This window comes from Mastacembelus armatus, chromosome 3, assembly GCF_900324485.2.
Source record: "Mastacembelus armatus chromosome 3, fMasArm1.2, whole genome shotgun sequence".
In the NCBI taxonomy this organism is placed as follows: Eukaryota; Metazoa; Chordata; class Actinopteri; order Synbranchiformes; family Mastacembelidae; genus Mastacembelus; species Mastacembelus armatus.
In genome coordinates, this window is record NC_046635.1 from 28,053,258 (window position 1) to 28,069,517 (window position 16,260).

The 16,260-nt window shown below is 41.0% G+C and overlaps 2 protein-coding genes across 3 annotated transcripts in view; both read left to right on the forward strand.

The window, feature by feature from the left end:
- The window catches only part of dok4 (docking protein 4), a 47,321-nt gene extending 44,724 nt beyond the window's left edge, over positions 1-2,597 (forward strand). Inside the window, exon 9 of the mRNA XM_026293795.1 lies at positions 56-2,597. Within this exon, the coding sequence (XP_026149580.1) occupies positions 56-201 (146 nt within the window). The 3' untranslated portion in view covers positions 202-2,597. The remainder of the gene's footprint in view (positions 1-55) is intronic.
- Positions 2,598-6,054: 3,457 nt separating this feature from the next.
- Positions 6,055-15,678, forward strand: nadsyn1 (NAD synthetase 1). 2 transcript variants are annotated; one of them, XM_026293232.1, is made up of 21 exons: positions 6,055-6,271; positions 7,662-7,722; positions 7,904-8,020; positions 8,204-8,257; positions 8,352-8,441; positions 9,137-9,188; positions 9,281-9,369; positions 9,464-9,581; positions 9,875-10,006; positions 10,353-10,424; positions 10,624-10,748; positions 10,827-10,875; positions 11,232-11,334; positions 11,704-11,872; positions 12,148-12,283; positions 12,446-12,552; positions 13,087-13,218; positions 13,632-13,701; positions 14,309-14,437; positions 14,748-14,924; positions 15,126-15,678. In XM_026293232.1, the coding sequence occupies exons 1-21, from the start codon at positions 6,187-6,189 to the stop codon at positions 15,156-15,158; spliced, it is 2,100 nt and encodes a 699-aa protein (XP_026149017.1). In that variant the 5' UTR covers positions 6,055-6,186; the 3' UTR covers positions 15,159-15,678. The 2 variants fall into 2 exon arrangements, with proteins under 2 accessions (XP_026149017.1, XP_026149018.1); XM_026293233.2 differs by having other exon boundaries at positions 6,129-6,334.
- Positions 15,679-16,260: the final 582 nt, after the last annotated feature.

Below are 16,260 nucleotides of genomic sequence, written 5' to 3' on the forward strand. Positions count from 1 at the left end.
TATTAATGAACATGTGTCTGCTGTGCTTCAGTGACAGCTTCTGCTCTGTCTGCAGGTGATGCTGCAGACGACGAACTGATGTCTACCCGCCTGCCTCCTGACCGCCATGCCACGCTGCCCCTGGCCAACACACACGCACAGTCCCAGCCACACATACATACATACTCCCCGACACACTATCCCACCTACCCTGGACAGTGACACACACACCCACACACACACAAAACATGGACTCAGAAAAGGATGCAATCATACACATACCCACATGCATGCAAACACACACAAACACACTCTCCTTATATCTGTCTTACAGCCCAACGTCACACCTCACAGGACGTGTTGGAGGTCAGCTAACACTGACCAACAGAACATCTTGACTGCAGGAAGCATGTTGGGAAAACAAAATACTGCAAAGACTGCAAGGAGACTGGGCTTTCTTACAAGACTGCAGCTCCCACAGAAACACAGTAGACGGGGATATTTGACGTTTTCCCACACTCAGGCTGAGAAAGTCTGTCTGGCAGATTGGCATATGTTGCCTGCTGTTTAAAGTAAGGTTGTAAGGAAAGCTGGCAGTGCTTTATACCATCTAGGCTGTTGTCCAACTTCATCTGAAGCCTAAAGTTTATAGCTATTCTTAATGACCACCCTCAAAGGTAGGCTGAAAGCCGAATATTTCTTGCAAAATTTCCACCACAGGTTCTTATTGAAATTGTGATTCAAATTGATGTTTGGCATTGTGAGATGCTGTACTGCCGAGGCACCTGCCCAGTGGTTCTGGTTCTGCTGGTCACACCAAAGCTCAATTCCTCATATTCATATGTATATGAATATCTATTTCCATCCTCATCAGTGCCACATTATCACAGAGAGCCGTATTTCTCAATGTTAAATGTGACCATGGTCAGCAGCTCTCCCTTATGCAACGTCACATACGATTTCTGAGGAAGATGGGAAAATAGATGCCACTGTAGTGTACAGTTAGTACATCATTTATTTTTTTAATGAATAATAATATTGATGTTGAAACCTGGTTCAACCCCATTTTGGGAGTGACTGTCGAAAGTGTGCGTTGTTATCCTGGTTTACATGATTAATCACATCAAGTGTACAAAGAGATGACAGACTTCTCACCCCACCTTTGTTTGTGCCCATTCAGAACAGTTATAACACTTTTGCAGCGTGTTGGACAACACACTCTGTTGGGAACACGTTTATGTGTAGCATATTAAGGCCTTTACTGACAAACATATCTTGTTAAATAGATACCTGGGTAGTTTTGGTAGTTTTATAGTGCAAAATCTATGAAATGCTGAGTTTTGCTCACATTTAAAACGTTTTTGTTTTTAATATTTATGTGTACAGTAGGACTAGCAATGCTGGATCTGATGTACTGGTTTGAGTTTCTCACCTCAAGAATGACACAAGACCTATGAGGCTGCCGTGGGATTAACGTCAGTGAGGCCCAGAGGTCTATGTAAATACTACATGGATTGGGACTGCATGGTGCCTTAATAGCACCACGTGGACTGTACTATCATTGGCAATAAACTGACTTGCCAATGAATTCCAGTATGGAAAGATTCAGTGTACCAGTGCCAGGTGACACACTTAAAATTACACTGTATGTCTGGATCGATGCCTTTGATTTTGCTGATGTAAATTGATGTGACTTTGCGGTTACTGGATGTGTTTGCTGTGCTGAGGTTCTGAGCTGATCTGAACTGTGGAATGAAACTGTGATTGGATTCATTTTTATGGATTGGCTCCTGTACTGAACTGGATCTTCATGCTTAGAGCTTCAGACTTTCTCTGGGATGTATGCTACCACACCTCCTAGTAGCCACATGCTTCTATTGAGCTATATTTGCACAACCCTGTTATTTTCTTAGGTTAGTCAAAGGTCAGGACTGGAAGAGGTGCTTGCATTGTAGAGTTCGGTAGATATGGATATTGAAAGTCAATACTAATGACACAGTTGGACTTAACCTGTCAATAACTGATATTCATTAGCGTCATTTCTGCCCTGATGTCTGGGCATCATGTGAGCTAGAGGTCAGGACATCACCCGGACAATGGACATAAAAATGGATTTTCCTTCCAGAAGTCAACTCACTGTGTATGTCTTTTAAACAGTATTAAAAGATAATTGTAGTTTATTACAACTTGAGTTTCCTCTATCACTTCTCTCAGTATTTATATCACTGTAGTCAGAGAGGTAAAGAATGACGTCTGAAGAACTCACCTAGAACATCACTCAGATGTCTAACAGGGCATGAGAGTTGTCAGGCAGGATTTAGACAAGACCCCAGTTTGGCCAAACTTATTTTGAAGGGGATATTAAGATGCACTAAAAGTCATTACCTGAACTCTTTAACTTTGAGCTACCATACTTCTGCTACCTGACCTTAACCTTTCCAGTTCTGGTACAGTATCAGGTTTGCGGCTCGAGTCTGGTTTTGCTAAAATGATTTTTTTTTCTTTAAATTGAACAAACAAAATTGGTTCAGTCTAAAAGATGTATGTGAGGGCTCAGTGTTAGGTCAAGTCATAACTCTACTTTAGTTTTCCATACAGAGTCTTCCTGACAAATGAGAAATTATTAGCAACAATTCAGGTGGTTTCACTTTCAGTTTTACATTCAAAGAATATATTTTAGATAATCTAACTTCTGGCTTGTCAACAGTCTGTCTGATCAAGTACACAGAGGCTTTTTTTTGGCTTTGGTGACCCCTGATTAATGAAAAAACTTCAAACATGGCCCTCAGTCTGAGCATAAGAGCCAAGTTGTAAGGAAGTAGAATTCCCTATCAATAACATCCTCATTCACCAGGAGGTGTATTGTTATTCACATCCTTCAAAGTCAAAGTTTTCCCATAAAAGTTGTGTTGATCAACTCTCTTATCATCAAAGTGTTTAATAATCAGGGGAGGACACTGACCCGCGTCTGTCACATGGATGAAACTAGTACAAATCTGCCTACATTTCTTGTGAGACACCATCTTCGATGATTCATGGAGCAATTTATTTGCAGTTTTACCATCATAACCTTAAGCTTTCCTCCCACCTGCTTCTCACCACCAGCCTTGCGATCACCCTGTGTGTTTGGCCAGTTAAGTATGCTGACAAAGGAGACAGACAGAAACTAAGATTTTGTTGTCTTTCTTCGAGACCTTGACATACTGCCTACATGTTGCCTTTCCCTGGTCCTTTAGGGAAAATAGTGTGTGAGATCATCTTTTGATTGCTGCATTTTAATTCAACCACAACGACATGACATCTGGGAACACACCGGCCACCTTTACACTATTATAAACGCCTCGTATCTGGATTGTGTCAAATCTGATTTTGCTGGATTTATGCTGGAATCCTTGTTTATGATTTATACATCTTTTTAACATGACAGGGCTAAGCATTCTGTGGGCTGTTTACATTATATGAGTTGTATTGTGTATAGATATGTGTTTGTGTACTTACATACTGTTTAACCAGAGTTTGCCATCCTTGAGTGAATCTTGTACATACAGATATTTATTTTATGGGAAATGTGCGTGTGTGTCTGTGTGTGTGTGTGTGTGTGTGTGTGTGTGTGTGAGAGAGAGAGATTATTGAAACATGTTTCTGTTTGTTTTGATGTTGAACAAGCACATGGTAGCTGGTCCGCACTTAGTCAAGGTGGCTCTTCCCACATAAATCTGCACCTGACACACCAAACACATTTACCATCTTGTTTTCTGCACCGTCGTCCCTCACAGTGTGAAGCTTTTTGGCCTCAGATTAATCACGACCATATTTTCTCCTTTAATGCCTGTGCCAGACTGCTGTTTTTTTTTTCTTTCTTTTTTAGAAGGAAACTGCAGCAAGAGGAAGCCTTCAGAGGGGTGTTTCATAAAGAATACTCAGAAAAGCAGAACATGTTGTACAACATAGAGATCAGAATATTATTTCAAATCTAGTTTAACACAAACTCATTAATTTCTTTGAAACAAACCTGAAACACTGACCAACTAAAGAAAATACGTTTAAAGAAAAAAAAAAAGACTGATGGCAACAGAGCAGCACATTTAAGTCATAGATTAAGATGCAAATGGGCAGCCTGCTTAACTAACAGCTGGGAAATCAGACTCAGCTCCAGTTGCTCTGCTTGTATTCATGTCATCTTTGAAACTGGAGTTTATTTGCATTACAAGGGTAGACAATAAGTGTAAAATACTATTTTGATGTGATAATAGAGCTCAAAGTAACAAATATGTCTGATTCTATTATAATAATAATAATAATAATTTTATTTCATGGCGCCTTTCAAAGTCTCAAGGTCACCTTACAGGGAAGTAAAAACATACTACTTTACCTGGATTGTACAAGTGACATACCAGCCTTCATGTAGTGGAAACACTTGTTAAGTAGAAAGACCACATACTGTAGTTCTGCGTATCTTTTCTGTCTGTGTTGTTTTTAAAGTGGTTCTTTTACTAAAGCAAATGTATTACCTTTCATTTGATTTGACTACTCAATGACTACAAAAAACAAGAGTGAAATCTAATACTAAAAGCACAGTGCTGCTTTGAGTTGATATAATGTCAGTATGTTTTAGGACACACAACTGTGTGAACTTGTTAATGGAAATTAATCTGGAGCAACAACCCCCCAAACCTTCTTCATGGCACTGAAGAAATAAGCTTGATTTACTATGTCTGGAGTTCCTGGTGGTATTGCTTTATGAAACACCCCTCTGTCATGTAAATGGCATAACACAGTGCTCAGTGGAAAAGAAGACAGAGGCAAACAGGATGGAAATGACAGCACTGACAGTTTTCCTCCAGTTAGGTTTAAAAGCACCGGACAGCTGTAGTGTGTGTTTGTGATTGTAGTTTTATCACAATGACAGCGTCAGCTCTCACCAATGGTTACGACCTCCCCTTAGCATTGTAACCAATGAAAAAATGTTGTTTTCACCCATTTACAGTGTCTACACCAAGTGCATGTTTTGGAAAAAAATAAAGTCCATTACTTATTAACTGGGTCACACTCCGTTAATGCTTTGCTGTGTTATTCATTTTTCTTTCTGCCTCATGCAAACTATGTGGCATGGAGTTGAAAGATAACTTAGAGTGGATTATGGGTGTGTATTATGTGGATCAGCAGCAGAAAGTTGGACTATGTGTAATATCAGGCTGTAGGACGATGTACAGGTTTATTTAAAACAACTCCAACACAGAAATGAGGATACATCTGCCAATGAATAACTGGTGTGACCTCCAGAGTCTCAGGTTTGAGGTCGGGGCTCAGTGGGCAACACAAGATCAAACACCAACCACAGCAGGTTTTGCTAGAAAAGGAGCACACATACAATACATGATTATATTGATGGCTGGGACAGTTAAATTCAGATGCATCAAAGAAAATTCTTAACTGACCCTCAGCCCTGAACAGTCATACAACCAACATTATATACAGTGGAGTTAATATGATGGGACTCAGCACATAGTGGGAGGGGAGGGACAGAAAGGGAACTAGCAAATATGGTTGAGAAGGAAGCCACAAAAAATTCCCTAGTTGACCTGGACCCTTCTGTCTGAGGGTTGCATGTTTTCCTTATGTCTGTGCGAGTTTCCCCCAGGTACTCCAGCTTCAGCCTCCAGCTTCTTCAGCTTACAGTGGTGAAATCAACAGCATTATTAAGCAAACTGAAGGAAAAGGTGGCAAAAGCAGAGGAGGAGAAATATGTATTTAAAACTGTAGGTGAAATGAAACAGCAGAGAGAAGACAATAAGACTGAGATGGTTTGGCCATACAGGATTAAATACAACATAACACAGGAGGATGTGATTATGGATGAGAAACAATCTTTTTTTTTAGAAACATGAAACCTCAGAAAGATAGAAGTAAACTTCGATGTTATCATTCATTGTTCGTTTCTTTATATAAGTGGAGAAGTGATGGACAGGATGCTGATCCTTACTCCTCACAGTTGGTGGCAGTAACGCACCAATGTGTTGTTTGCCAGGCGCCACGTTAACAGCATGAAGAAGAAGAATAACCCCCCAGGCTACTTTCAGGTCAGGCTCAGTGTGCTGTCACTGACGGACTTCCGGGTGATCCTTGTGTCTGGCCAATCTTCATTTCTGTCACATTTGCGTCGTTTACGCAGCGCAATCCCTGTTTCAGCCGCAAACCGCTAAGGACATGGGACGAAAAGTGACTCTTGCAACCTGCTCGTTGAATCAGTGGGCTTTGGACTTTGAAGGCAACTTGGACAGAATACTGGAGAGTGAGTGGGACCTTGTGCTTGAATCTGTTTCAGCCGAAAAGTAAAAGTCATCACTTCTCGGCTGTAAGTGCTGCGATGTCCGGGGGACCGTGAAGTTCCTTTTTTGCTGAACCTCTGTTGAATAATAGACATGGGCTGCATCACACTTCCTTCATTTTATTGTGTCTCGGTTTCCTCTCGACCCGGTGTTGTGCCCGAACGTGAATACCCCAGAATATGAGACAGCCGCGGGAGCGCGCACATCATGTTAAACGGGAAGCTGGTCCGGTTTTTATGAGGATCAGATCCTAATAAAGTTAGAAAATAGACAGTGTTCCCGTGTAGTAGGAAGATGCGTGTTTAACCATACAGACTTGGATACTCGACAATAAAATAATTGTTGTGGGCTAGATTAAATAAAAAATAAATAAAAGAACCCCACTTTGAAACCATTACTGACTCTTGGCATTTTTGTGCTGTAGACTTTAAACCATCCAGTCTTTTCCACCACTTCAAGTGCCTCATGTGATCCAGTATAACCGGTCAAATACATTATGCTTCTTGTCAAAAAGTGATTTATTTCATCCTTTTGGATAATAGTTCTAGGATTATAAATCATCCAGTACCTTTGAACCAGTTTAGGAACCTGTTTTACAGTGTAAACACTCAGTAAAATACTGTATTCTCCTTGCCAAAAAGTGATTATAGCTATTATGTTGTTGCTGTAATTAGTTTGTTACTCAGACTACATTTATTTCATCTTTGTGGATAATAAACCATGCAGTGCCTTAGAACCAGTTTGGGTACATGGAAAAACCTGTATGACCAATAAAATACAGTTTTCCTTGCCAACAAGTAATTATAGTGATATGTTGATACTGAAAGGGGTTTTCTGTCGTAATCAGTTTCTGGCAGTCACTTATCGTCAGAAAATGTGAAGTCATCCTGGTTCACCAAGATAAAGGATGTCCCCGAGCTCTTATTTCTGCTCTCTGACGAGGCTTCCAGGAGGAGCCGTGGGTGTCATCAGTTTGTCATTGGATACTTCACATAAAGGATCAGAGGAAAGGAAGTCTCATGACTCTTAAAACGTGTTTCTTCAAGTCCTCTCTCCTTAACCAACACAGGAGCATCCCCACAGTTTACTACAGTGTGGTGCTGCAGACACTGTGCATTACCAGGGGGTGGTGTGTTTATGATGATGTGCAGTGTAACAGTCCCCCATTCCACCTCTCAGGATTAAAAGTCAAGTTATTGCTTCCTCTGCTGCTTTGATTTTTAACTTTTTTAATGTGTGTAAAAAGTCTCCTAACTCTGTGTTTATCTGACTGAACCACTGTAGAAGCCATTTTAACTAAAAGAACTGAATTTTGCCTCCAGCCAGTAATACCGCCTGTTTGTTTCTCTGCAGGTATTGAGATTTCTAAAAATCATGGAGCCAAATACAGACTGGGCCCAGAACTGGAGATATGGTATGATGGGAAAAACGTTCATTACTTTCCACGATACTTGTTGATTTCAAACTGACATGAGTATATTCAAGCTAAAATTGTCTTCTAGCATTACAATATCATTCATTTCCTAAAAGCTCAGAGCTTCTACAACGTGCTGACATTTAAATTCCTATTTTTCTGATACACTACATTATTACAGCGGGTATGGTTGTGCAGACCACTTCTACGAGTCGGACACATTGCTCCACAGCTTTCAGGTCCTGAGGAAACTCCTGGAATCTCCTATCACCGAGGATATCATCTGTGATGTGGGAATGTGGGTATTATCTCCACACATTCGGAGCAGACCGCTGTCCTCTTCATGTACAGTGGTTATCTATGATGAACATAAGGGGACTGCTCATCCGTAACTGGTTGTTTCCTTTGGAGACATGCTTTTATATAACAGGTGTCACTTTGTATAGGTTTTCATATTTAACATGGTTTCTGTTCTCCTCAGGCCCATCATGCACCATAACGTGCGCTACAACTGCCGGGTCCTGTTCCTCAACAGGTACATCATCACACCAGAACGTGCTGTTCTGTTTTTCTACTTTTGAATAACTGGACTGAAACTTTCTACTCTGGGTGTTTCTTCTGTCCTGTAGAAAGATTCTGCTGATCAGACCTAAGATGCTGATGGCCAACTATGGGAACTACAGGGAGATGCGCTGGTTCTCACCTTGGAACCAGTTAAGGTTGGTCACATATACACATACTGAGAGACACTGACACTTTCAGTCTTTCTTATTGCTCTCTCTATCTTTATGACACGAATTGAAATATTAAATGTATTAGTAAGTAATTGAATGGATTTGTTATGGTAAAGTTTCCAGGTTACTTTTATTGCCTCTTCTAACCTCTATTGTCTCACAGTGAGGAAATTGCCACATAAAATCACATTTTCTTCCACAGTGAATTTGTCACTTGATATTTTATTCATTTAGTACTGTGTGTCCCTTTATTAAACACTACAAATTTCCCTTGCATTTTATTGAGTTGCGTAAAACCAGTAAAGGCTGTACTGCAGATAAATAATATCGCATTCCGAGAAATTGAGGGAATTGGTTAAAGTCCCTCGACAGCTGCTTCACAAAGGGATGAAATGTGTTCAGCTAAAGTCAACATGTGGTGACTTTTAGTTCTTAGTTCAGGTCAATTTCCTGAAACTCTGGATCAGTCAACATAGAATGTGCTTCTGTAGCTTCATGTAAGAAAACCAGCACAAGTGTTTGCAGATTTTAATGTTTTTATATACAGTATTTTGGGTTTAGCATTAAAGCCTGGTGCAGTTTTATTTACCACCAATGTTAGCACTATGCTCTATTTCTTTCACCATTGCAAATGACAGGGAAAATAGTAAAGTATATCCATTTTTGTTTGTTTCCTTAAGAAAAGTGGAGGAGTACTTCCTGCCCAGAATGATCCAGGAGGTAACAGGGCAGGTAAAAAAAAACCTTTGCATCTTATGTGTAATTAAAACTTTTGATCAACAAAAAGATCAGGCTTTTTATTCCTGCGTTTATGTGTTCATCAGGATACAGTCCCATTTGGTGACTGTGTGCTGTCCACAAAGGACACCTGTATTGGGACCGAGATATGCGCAGAGCTCTGGAACCCCAGAAGGTAAAGCTTCAGAGGATCATACAGTAATTGTATAGGTGCTGTAGGTTTGTGTCCAAACTCCTCCTAATAACTGAATACATTCTCCTTTCTTCAGCCCACACATTCAGATGGGACTGGACGGTGTTGAAATCTTTACTAATTCTTCTGCGAGTCACCATGAGCTCCGTAAAGCTGACCAAAGAGTCAACCTGATCAAGTCAGCCACCACTAAGGTATCCTTTAACCAGAAATCCTCAAACATGTGGTTTATCAGCAAAAATCCCATTTTTGTCTAATATTGCAAATAATATATATGTGTACTATGCAGCTCGTTCAGCCTGTTTCCAGGGCACTTCAGTGTGCAGTGTGTTGACTTTTGTCAGCATTCTCTGTCAGCTTCGTCTTTGTCAAGCAGAGACAAGCAGAGGGCAGTGTGGGCCATAACTTCCTGTGCCACCATAACATGCTGTGTTTCTGGAAATATTTTGTCAGTGCTGTGTTCATTGTGCTGCCGGTGTTATTCCAGACTGGAGGTATCTATCTGTACGCCAACCAGAGGGGCTGTGATGGAGACCGTGTCTACTACGATGGCTGTGCCATGGTGGCCATTAATGGGGACATTGTGGCACGGGGAGCACAGTTCTCCCTGAATGATGTGGTATGTACCTGAAAATTACTTTCTACATAAATACATAAGTGATTGATGTGAAGTGTCATTATACATTGTACATTAACTGAATGCATTTTTTGGAAACTCACTTGCTTTAAATTACATTTTGAAATGAATTTCATTACTGAAGATGTGGCCAAGTATTGTGTTTACTGAAGGAAACCTAATCAGTTATGCAGTGCTGTGTGAAAGGTATTTGTCAGCATTCCTGAACCTATAGACAAATGTCAAGTGTAAGTGTGTGTGTGTGTGTGTGTGTGTGTGTGTGTGTGTGTGTGCGCGCGCGCGCACGTGCGTGCGTGCGTGTGCGTGCGTGCGTGTGTGTGCGCTGTAGGAGGTGATTACAGCCACAGTTGACCTTGAGGATGTGCGTAGCTACAGAGGAGAAATGTGCCAGCCACACATGGTGAGACAGCACTACCGCCCTATCATTGATTATTGTTGTTTTTACTTATTATTGCGCTCCATCATTTCTTAAACTCACCAATCACCAAGGCCTCACCATATTAAATCCACTGCTTTGGTTTACGACCAAATATCTGCAAAACTAATGACAAAGCAGCCGAATCTTTGGTTCATATTACTGTCATACTTCTCTGTTGTAGGAATGTGAGCCTGAACTTTGTCACAGGGTGAAGGTTAATTTCTCTTTATCCACTGGTGATGATGTCTACCTCCCAACCCACCAGCCAATAACATGGAACTTTCATACACCAGAAGAAGAGATCAGGTACAAAATACATTACCATATTTTAGGAATAGAAAATAAAATAACACCTGGGCAGCAGTTGACAGATGTTTTCTTCAGCCTAGGGCCGGCTTGCTGGCTGTGGGACTACCTGAGGAGGAGTGGACAGGTGAGGAAGGACACACACACAATCAGGTGCATGTCATGTGGAAATTAAATGCTCATGGATGTCAGAACAGAAATTGAGGACAAGTGCAGAAACAAAAGAATTGCAGAATAAACATCTTTAAATTAAAAATTAAAGCGATGATTTTCACTTTGCTCAGTAGTGAATTAGTTGAGCTTGGCCATGTCCTGAAAGTTGCTGTGTGGCCGTGTTTCAGTGAAAATAAACATGTAGCCGTTCTTCATTTCACGGTGGTTAGTCCTTTTACTCTACCCGTCTGCAGAAGATCTCCAGATGTAATTAGATTCTTGCTCTGTGAACATTTTCTGTGTTAGTGATGGTTGTGATTTGTGTTGCAGGCTGGTTTTCTGTTGCCGCTCAGTGGAGGCGTTGACAGCTCCTCCACTGCTTGTATTGTCCACTCTATGTGTGTGCTGCTCTGTCGGGCTGTACAGGATGACAGTGAGTATTATTCAGTTTAGTTTCATTGCAATCAGAGATGTTGTCAATGTGACAGATGTTCCTGTAAAAGAGGATGTTATTAATGTTCTGTGTTTTCTACATCCTCAGCAAATACTTTGTGCAGACCAGTGGGCTTGAGTCTGAGAGCCACAGATGTAGGGAAGTTGTGAAAATACTGAGAGATGGAAACTGTTAGCATGATAAATGGAGATAGCAGGAACTCTGCCTGAGAACCTTATCTTGAATCTTTGGTTCCATGTCATCCTCCTTAGTCTCCTCAGCTTCCTGTCTCTCCTCACTCTGACAAAACAAAAGTTTCAAAAAGTCCATGTTTCTCTCTGTTTCCTTCCCTTCTTCTCTGTCTCTCAGACAGGCAGGTACTGGAGGATATTCGCAGGGTGGTTAGGGATGAGTCCTACTGTCCTCAGCATCCAAAGGAGCTGTGTGGTCGCATCTTCACCACCTGCTACATGGCCACCGAAAACTCCTCAGAGGACACATGCAACAGGGCCAGAGACCTGGCCAATCAGATCGGCAGGTAGGCAGGATTCAGCTTAAAGTGCTTTTGTTACAGAGATTGTACATCAGTATGTGCTCTGTAACTGAAAAGAAAAGACCATTTTAGACAAAACTGATCTTGAAACCAAATTAAATTTAGAAGGAAGATAGGAAAGAATAATTTAATCATATACAAATATCTCCTGCCTGTTTCTGTTGCTGGAGGATGAACTATTGTTTCTGGAGATTTATTCTTCTTTGAGTTGCTTTGGAAAAAACATTTTCATCATTTCTCATGTATTTCTTTCTTTGCAGCACACACATGAATATTAACATAGACATGGCAGTGAAAGGCATTCTGGGTATCTTCTCAGTGGTTACTGGAAGGTGGCCTAAATTTCACGCAAATGGAGGAAGCGACAGAGAAAACCTGGCTCTGCAGAATGTACAGGTCAGACACTAACTCACATTTCTTCACCTCTCAACTCTGCCTGTTTACTTTCTGTCGCTGTCTTCACACCTTTTGCAGTTAAACAAGTTGTACTAGTTGAACCACAGCCTCTGTGGACCACTGTGATTGTTTTGTATTTTCATCATGTGTGTGTGTTTCCAGGCTCGGGTCAGAATGGTCCTGGCCTACCTCTTTGCCCAGCTGAGTTTGTGGGCCCGGGGGAAGCCAGGTGGATTGCTGGTGCTGGGCTCAGCCAATGTAGATGAGAGGTATTACTGGAGTTATCACTTCACCACAGACATGTCTAAAACTTTGTATTTCTTTCTAAAATAAAACCTCCAATTGCTGTCCTGTGACGTCTCAGTAATACGACCTCCGTGAGACAGACTAATGCCCCTTTACACTGCACAATTTGCAGAGATTTGAGACACGACAGAAATGTGGTGCTTAAACCTCCCGAAAATAGTGACAGTCATTCCACAAAGCATGAAGCCGTTTTTCAGATTTTGTAATGTAAAATTATTTAAATGTTCAAACTAAATTCATCCTCAGATTAGTTTCCATGACAGATATATTCATCCCTCCTGTGTAGCTCTGTGTTGGATTAGTTAGTAGGACACGTTCTGCCTCTGAGTAGTTCTGATTGGAAATTCTGCTTTTCATGTTTCTGACCAAAGCACTGTTGCTAGAAAGGATGAACAACTTTACTATGTTGCAAATATGGTGCAGCTACTAACATAATAATCCTTTTGGGGAATATTTACAACTGAAACTTCCTCCCATTAAACCACTTTCCTGTTAAGCCTGACAGGATATTTCACCAAGTATGACTGCTCCAGTGCTGACATCAACCCAATAGGAGGCATCAGCAAGACAGACCTGAAGAACTTCCTGATTTATTGTGTTGAGCAGTTCCAGCTCACTGCTCTCAGACGGTAAGTTAGATAACATACCTGCAAGTACTGAGAACAGGTGTGGAGAGATTCAGCAAAATTACTCCCAGTACATTAATCTCCTCACTAAAGCCAAACGTCAGGTACTTTAAATTTTAAAAACATCAGGCTTCATGGTCATCCATCCACACTCAAGCTCAATATGTGCAATTTAATCAGTAATTAGACTAATTCCAAACTGCATGTCTTTGCACTGTGGGAGGAGAAAACCAACACAGAACACGCAAACCCCAGACAGCGAGGCCCTGGTAGGCTGCAAGTTTAAATGCAGAACCTTCTTGATGTGAGGCGACAGTGCTAACCACTGCAGCACCATGCTGCCCTGCATATTCTATGTATGACATATAGAAATAGTCTTGTCTTCAGTTTGCCGGTGGTTTTGGTTTCCTCTGCAGCATCCTGGCCGCTCCGCCCACAGCTGAACTGGAGCCACTCACAGACGGACAGGTGTCGCAGACAGACGAGGTAAGAAATAAAGAAATATATATGTAATGTTAGCACATCGCTCCTGCTCAATGTTTCCAAAGTCCCAAATTAAACAAAACACCAAGGCACGAAACATACTTTTTTTATTAATGCATTCAGAATTAAATAATATTTTTACCTCTAATAGGGAAATAAAATACTATGATCATATTGCAATATGTGTTATATCTTTATTTCCATGTCATGTATTATCTTTAAAGGGTGATCCTTATGACGTGCAGCCTATTTCCCTCTTTGAAGCACTAGAGCTTCATGGTTTAAGATGAGTGAATGACCAGAGCTAATGTTAATTAACTGTGTTGAACTGGTAAAATGTGCTGTCAGCACTTCTGTGAACTCAAGGACACAATGACAAATTCAGGACAGATTGAAAACGTGATATTATAACCACACTTCCCTTAGAGAAATACAGTATATCTTGCCTAAATCAGACTAAGTTGCAGGCTAAGTCACAAACTACTTAAAGATTTATCTGGACTATGAACTCACCTCTGTTAGTCTGGACATGGCATTGTGACAGAGTGTACTCTGTCTATCTTTTTTTTTCACATATTTCTGTAATGGCCACCACTTCCTGCTTCCTCAGGCGGATATGGGGATGACCTACTCAGAATTATCAGCGATTGGTCGACTGAGGAAGATCTCAAAGTGTGGCCCCTTCAGCATGTTTTGTAAACTCATTCACCTGTGGAAGGATGTTCTCTCACCCATGGAGGTCAGTCAGCTCCTTCACAGTGTGCCTTTCTGCTAGAGTTTCAATAAATCTGTCACTTTGAATAGATTTAATAAATGAATTAGTTGATTTCCCCTGATTGTAATAAGAGTCCACCATATAATATGCACTTTTCTTGAATGTGGAAATTCTGCTTTTAATACGAAAGTACATACTGTAATATGTATTTACAGTATTTATTGTTGTTTTTGTTAATACAGAATACTGTGTATATATTGTGCATGGAGCAGTGGCTACCATCACACACCTATAAATAAGACCAGAATAAAAGCTGAAAATGGTTTTTCTTCAGGTGGCCCAGAAGGTGAAGCACTTCTTCAGGATGTACTCCATGAACCGCCACAAGATGACTACGGTGACGCCGTCCTACCACGCTGAGAGCTACAGTCCTGACGACAACCGCTTTGACCTCCGACCTTTCCTCTATAACACACGCTGGACATGGCAGTTCAGGTGCATCGACAACCAGGTAGCAGTCAGTGCTTAAAGGCAGGACTGTTGTTTCATTTGCGTGTTAGAAAATGAATTAAATCTGTCAGAGCGGAGGACAAGAACATAGAGGTAAAACAATGAATGTGAATAAGGACGGTCAGCATGGTCATTTCCAGTATTAACAGTATTTGGTAGAAGTGGATGCAAAAACATCTGTGGCTGATTTTCTTTCCTACAGGTGTCCCAGTTGGCGGCAAACACCCCAAAGTAATAAGATCCCGAGGTCTTCAGTGTCCAGTGAAAGTCCATCAGAAGTGAGACAGGTCAAAAAGATCAAATCGAATAAAAATAACAAACTGTACATGAAATCTTTGTTCTGCCTCAGTGAAGTGGATTAAAAAAATAAAACTAAGGGAAATTGTCACATTTACAATCATGGCCAAAACTACTAGCACCACTGCATCTGTCAGGTAACACACCACTTCTCCCAGAAAACTGCTGTGGTGACAAATTCTTTGTTGCTCTCATGTTTATATCATTTTATTTTACTTTATTTTTGTTTGCGTTGGAACGACACAAAAAAGCCAAATCTGAGACCTTCCACACTGCACACAGGATCTGGACCATCTGAAGTGACCCTGCATACAGGCCCTTTACAGTGATGAAAGTACTCAGATCACTTACTTAAGCATAGTGTAGTAATATTAAGTTACAAGTAAAAGTCCTGCATTCAAAATGTTACTTGAGTAAAAGTACAAAAGTATCAGCATTAAAAATATTTTTTATCCGCATGAATGTATATGATATTACTGGTTTATTATTATTGATGCATTATAGTGGTCACTATAATGTTGCAGCTGGTGAAGGTGGAGCTAATGTTAACTACCTTATATACTTCTAATTTGAAGTACTTTTTATACCACTGGGTAGTATGAGAATTTGGTGCATCCTGATGGGAGTAACATCTCTTCTATGTTCACCAAAATGTTGTGTAGTGCAGCCTGTACAGCAGTGCAGCCTGTGTAGCCTGTGCAGTGCAGCCTGTACTGTGTGTAGTGCAGCCTGTACTGTGTACTGTGTGTAGTGCAGCCTGTGTAGTGCAGCCTGTACTGTGTACTGTGTGTAGTGCAGCCTGTACTGTGTACTGTGTGTAGTGCAGCCTGTACTGTGTACTGTGTACTGTGTGTAGTGCAGCCTGTACTGTGTGTAGTGCAGCCTGTACTGTGTACTGTGTGTAGTGCAGCCTGTACTGTGTACTGTCTGTAGTGCAGCCTGTACTGTCTGTAGTGCAGCCTGTGCAGTGTGTAGTGCAGCCTGTACTGTGTGTAGTGCAGCCTGTGCAGTGTGTAGTGCAGCCTGTACTGTGTGTAGTG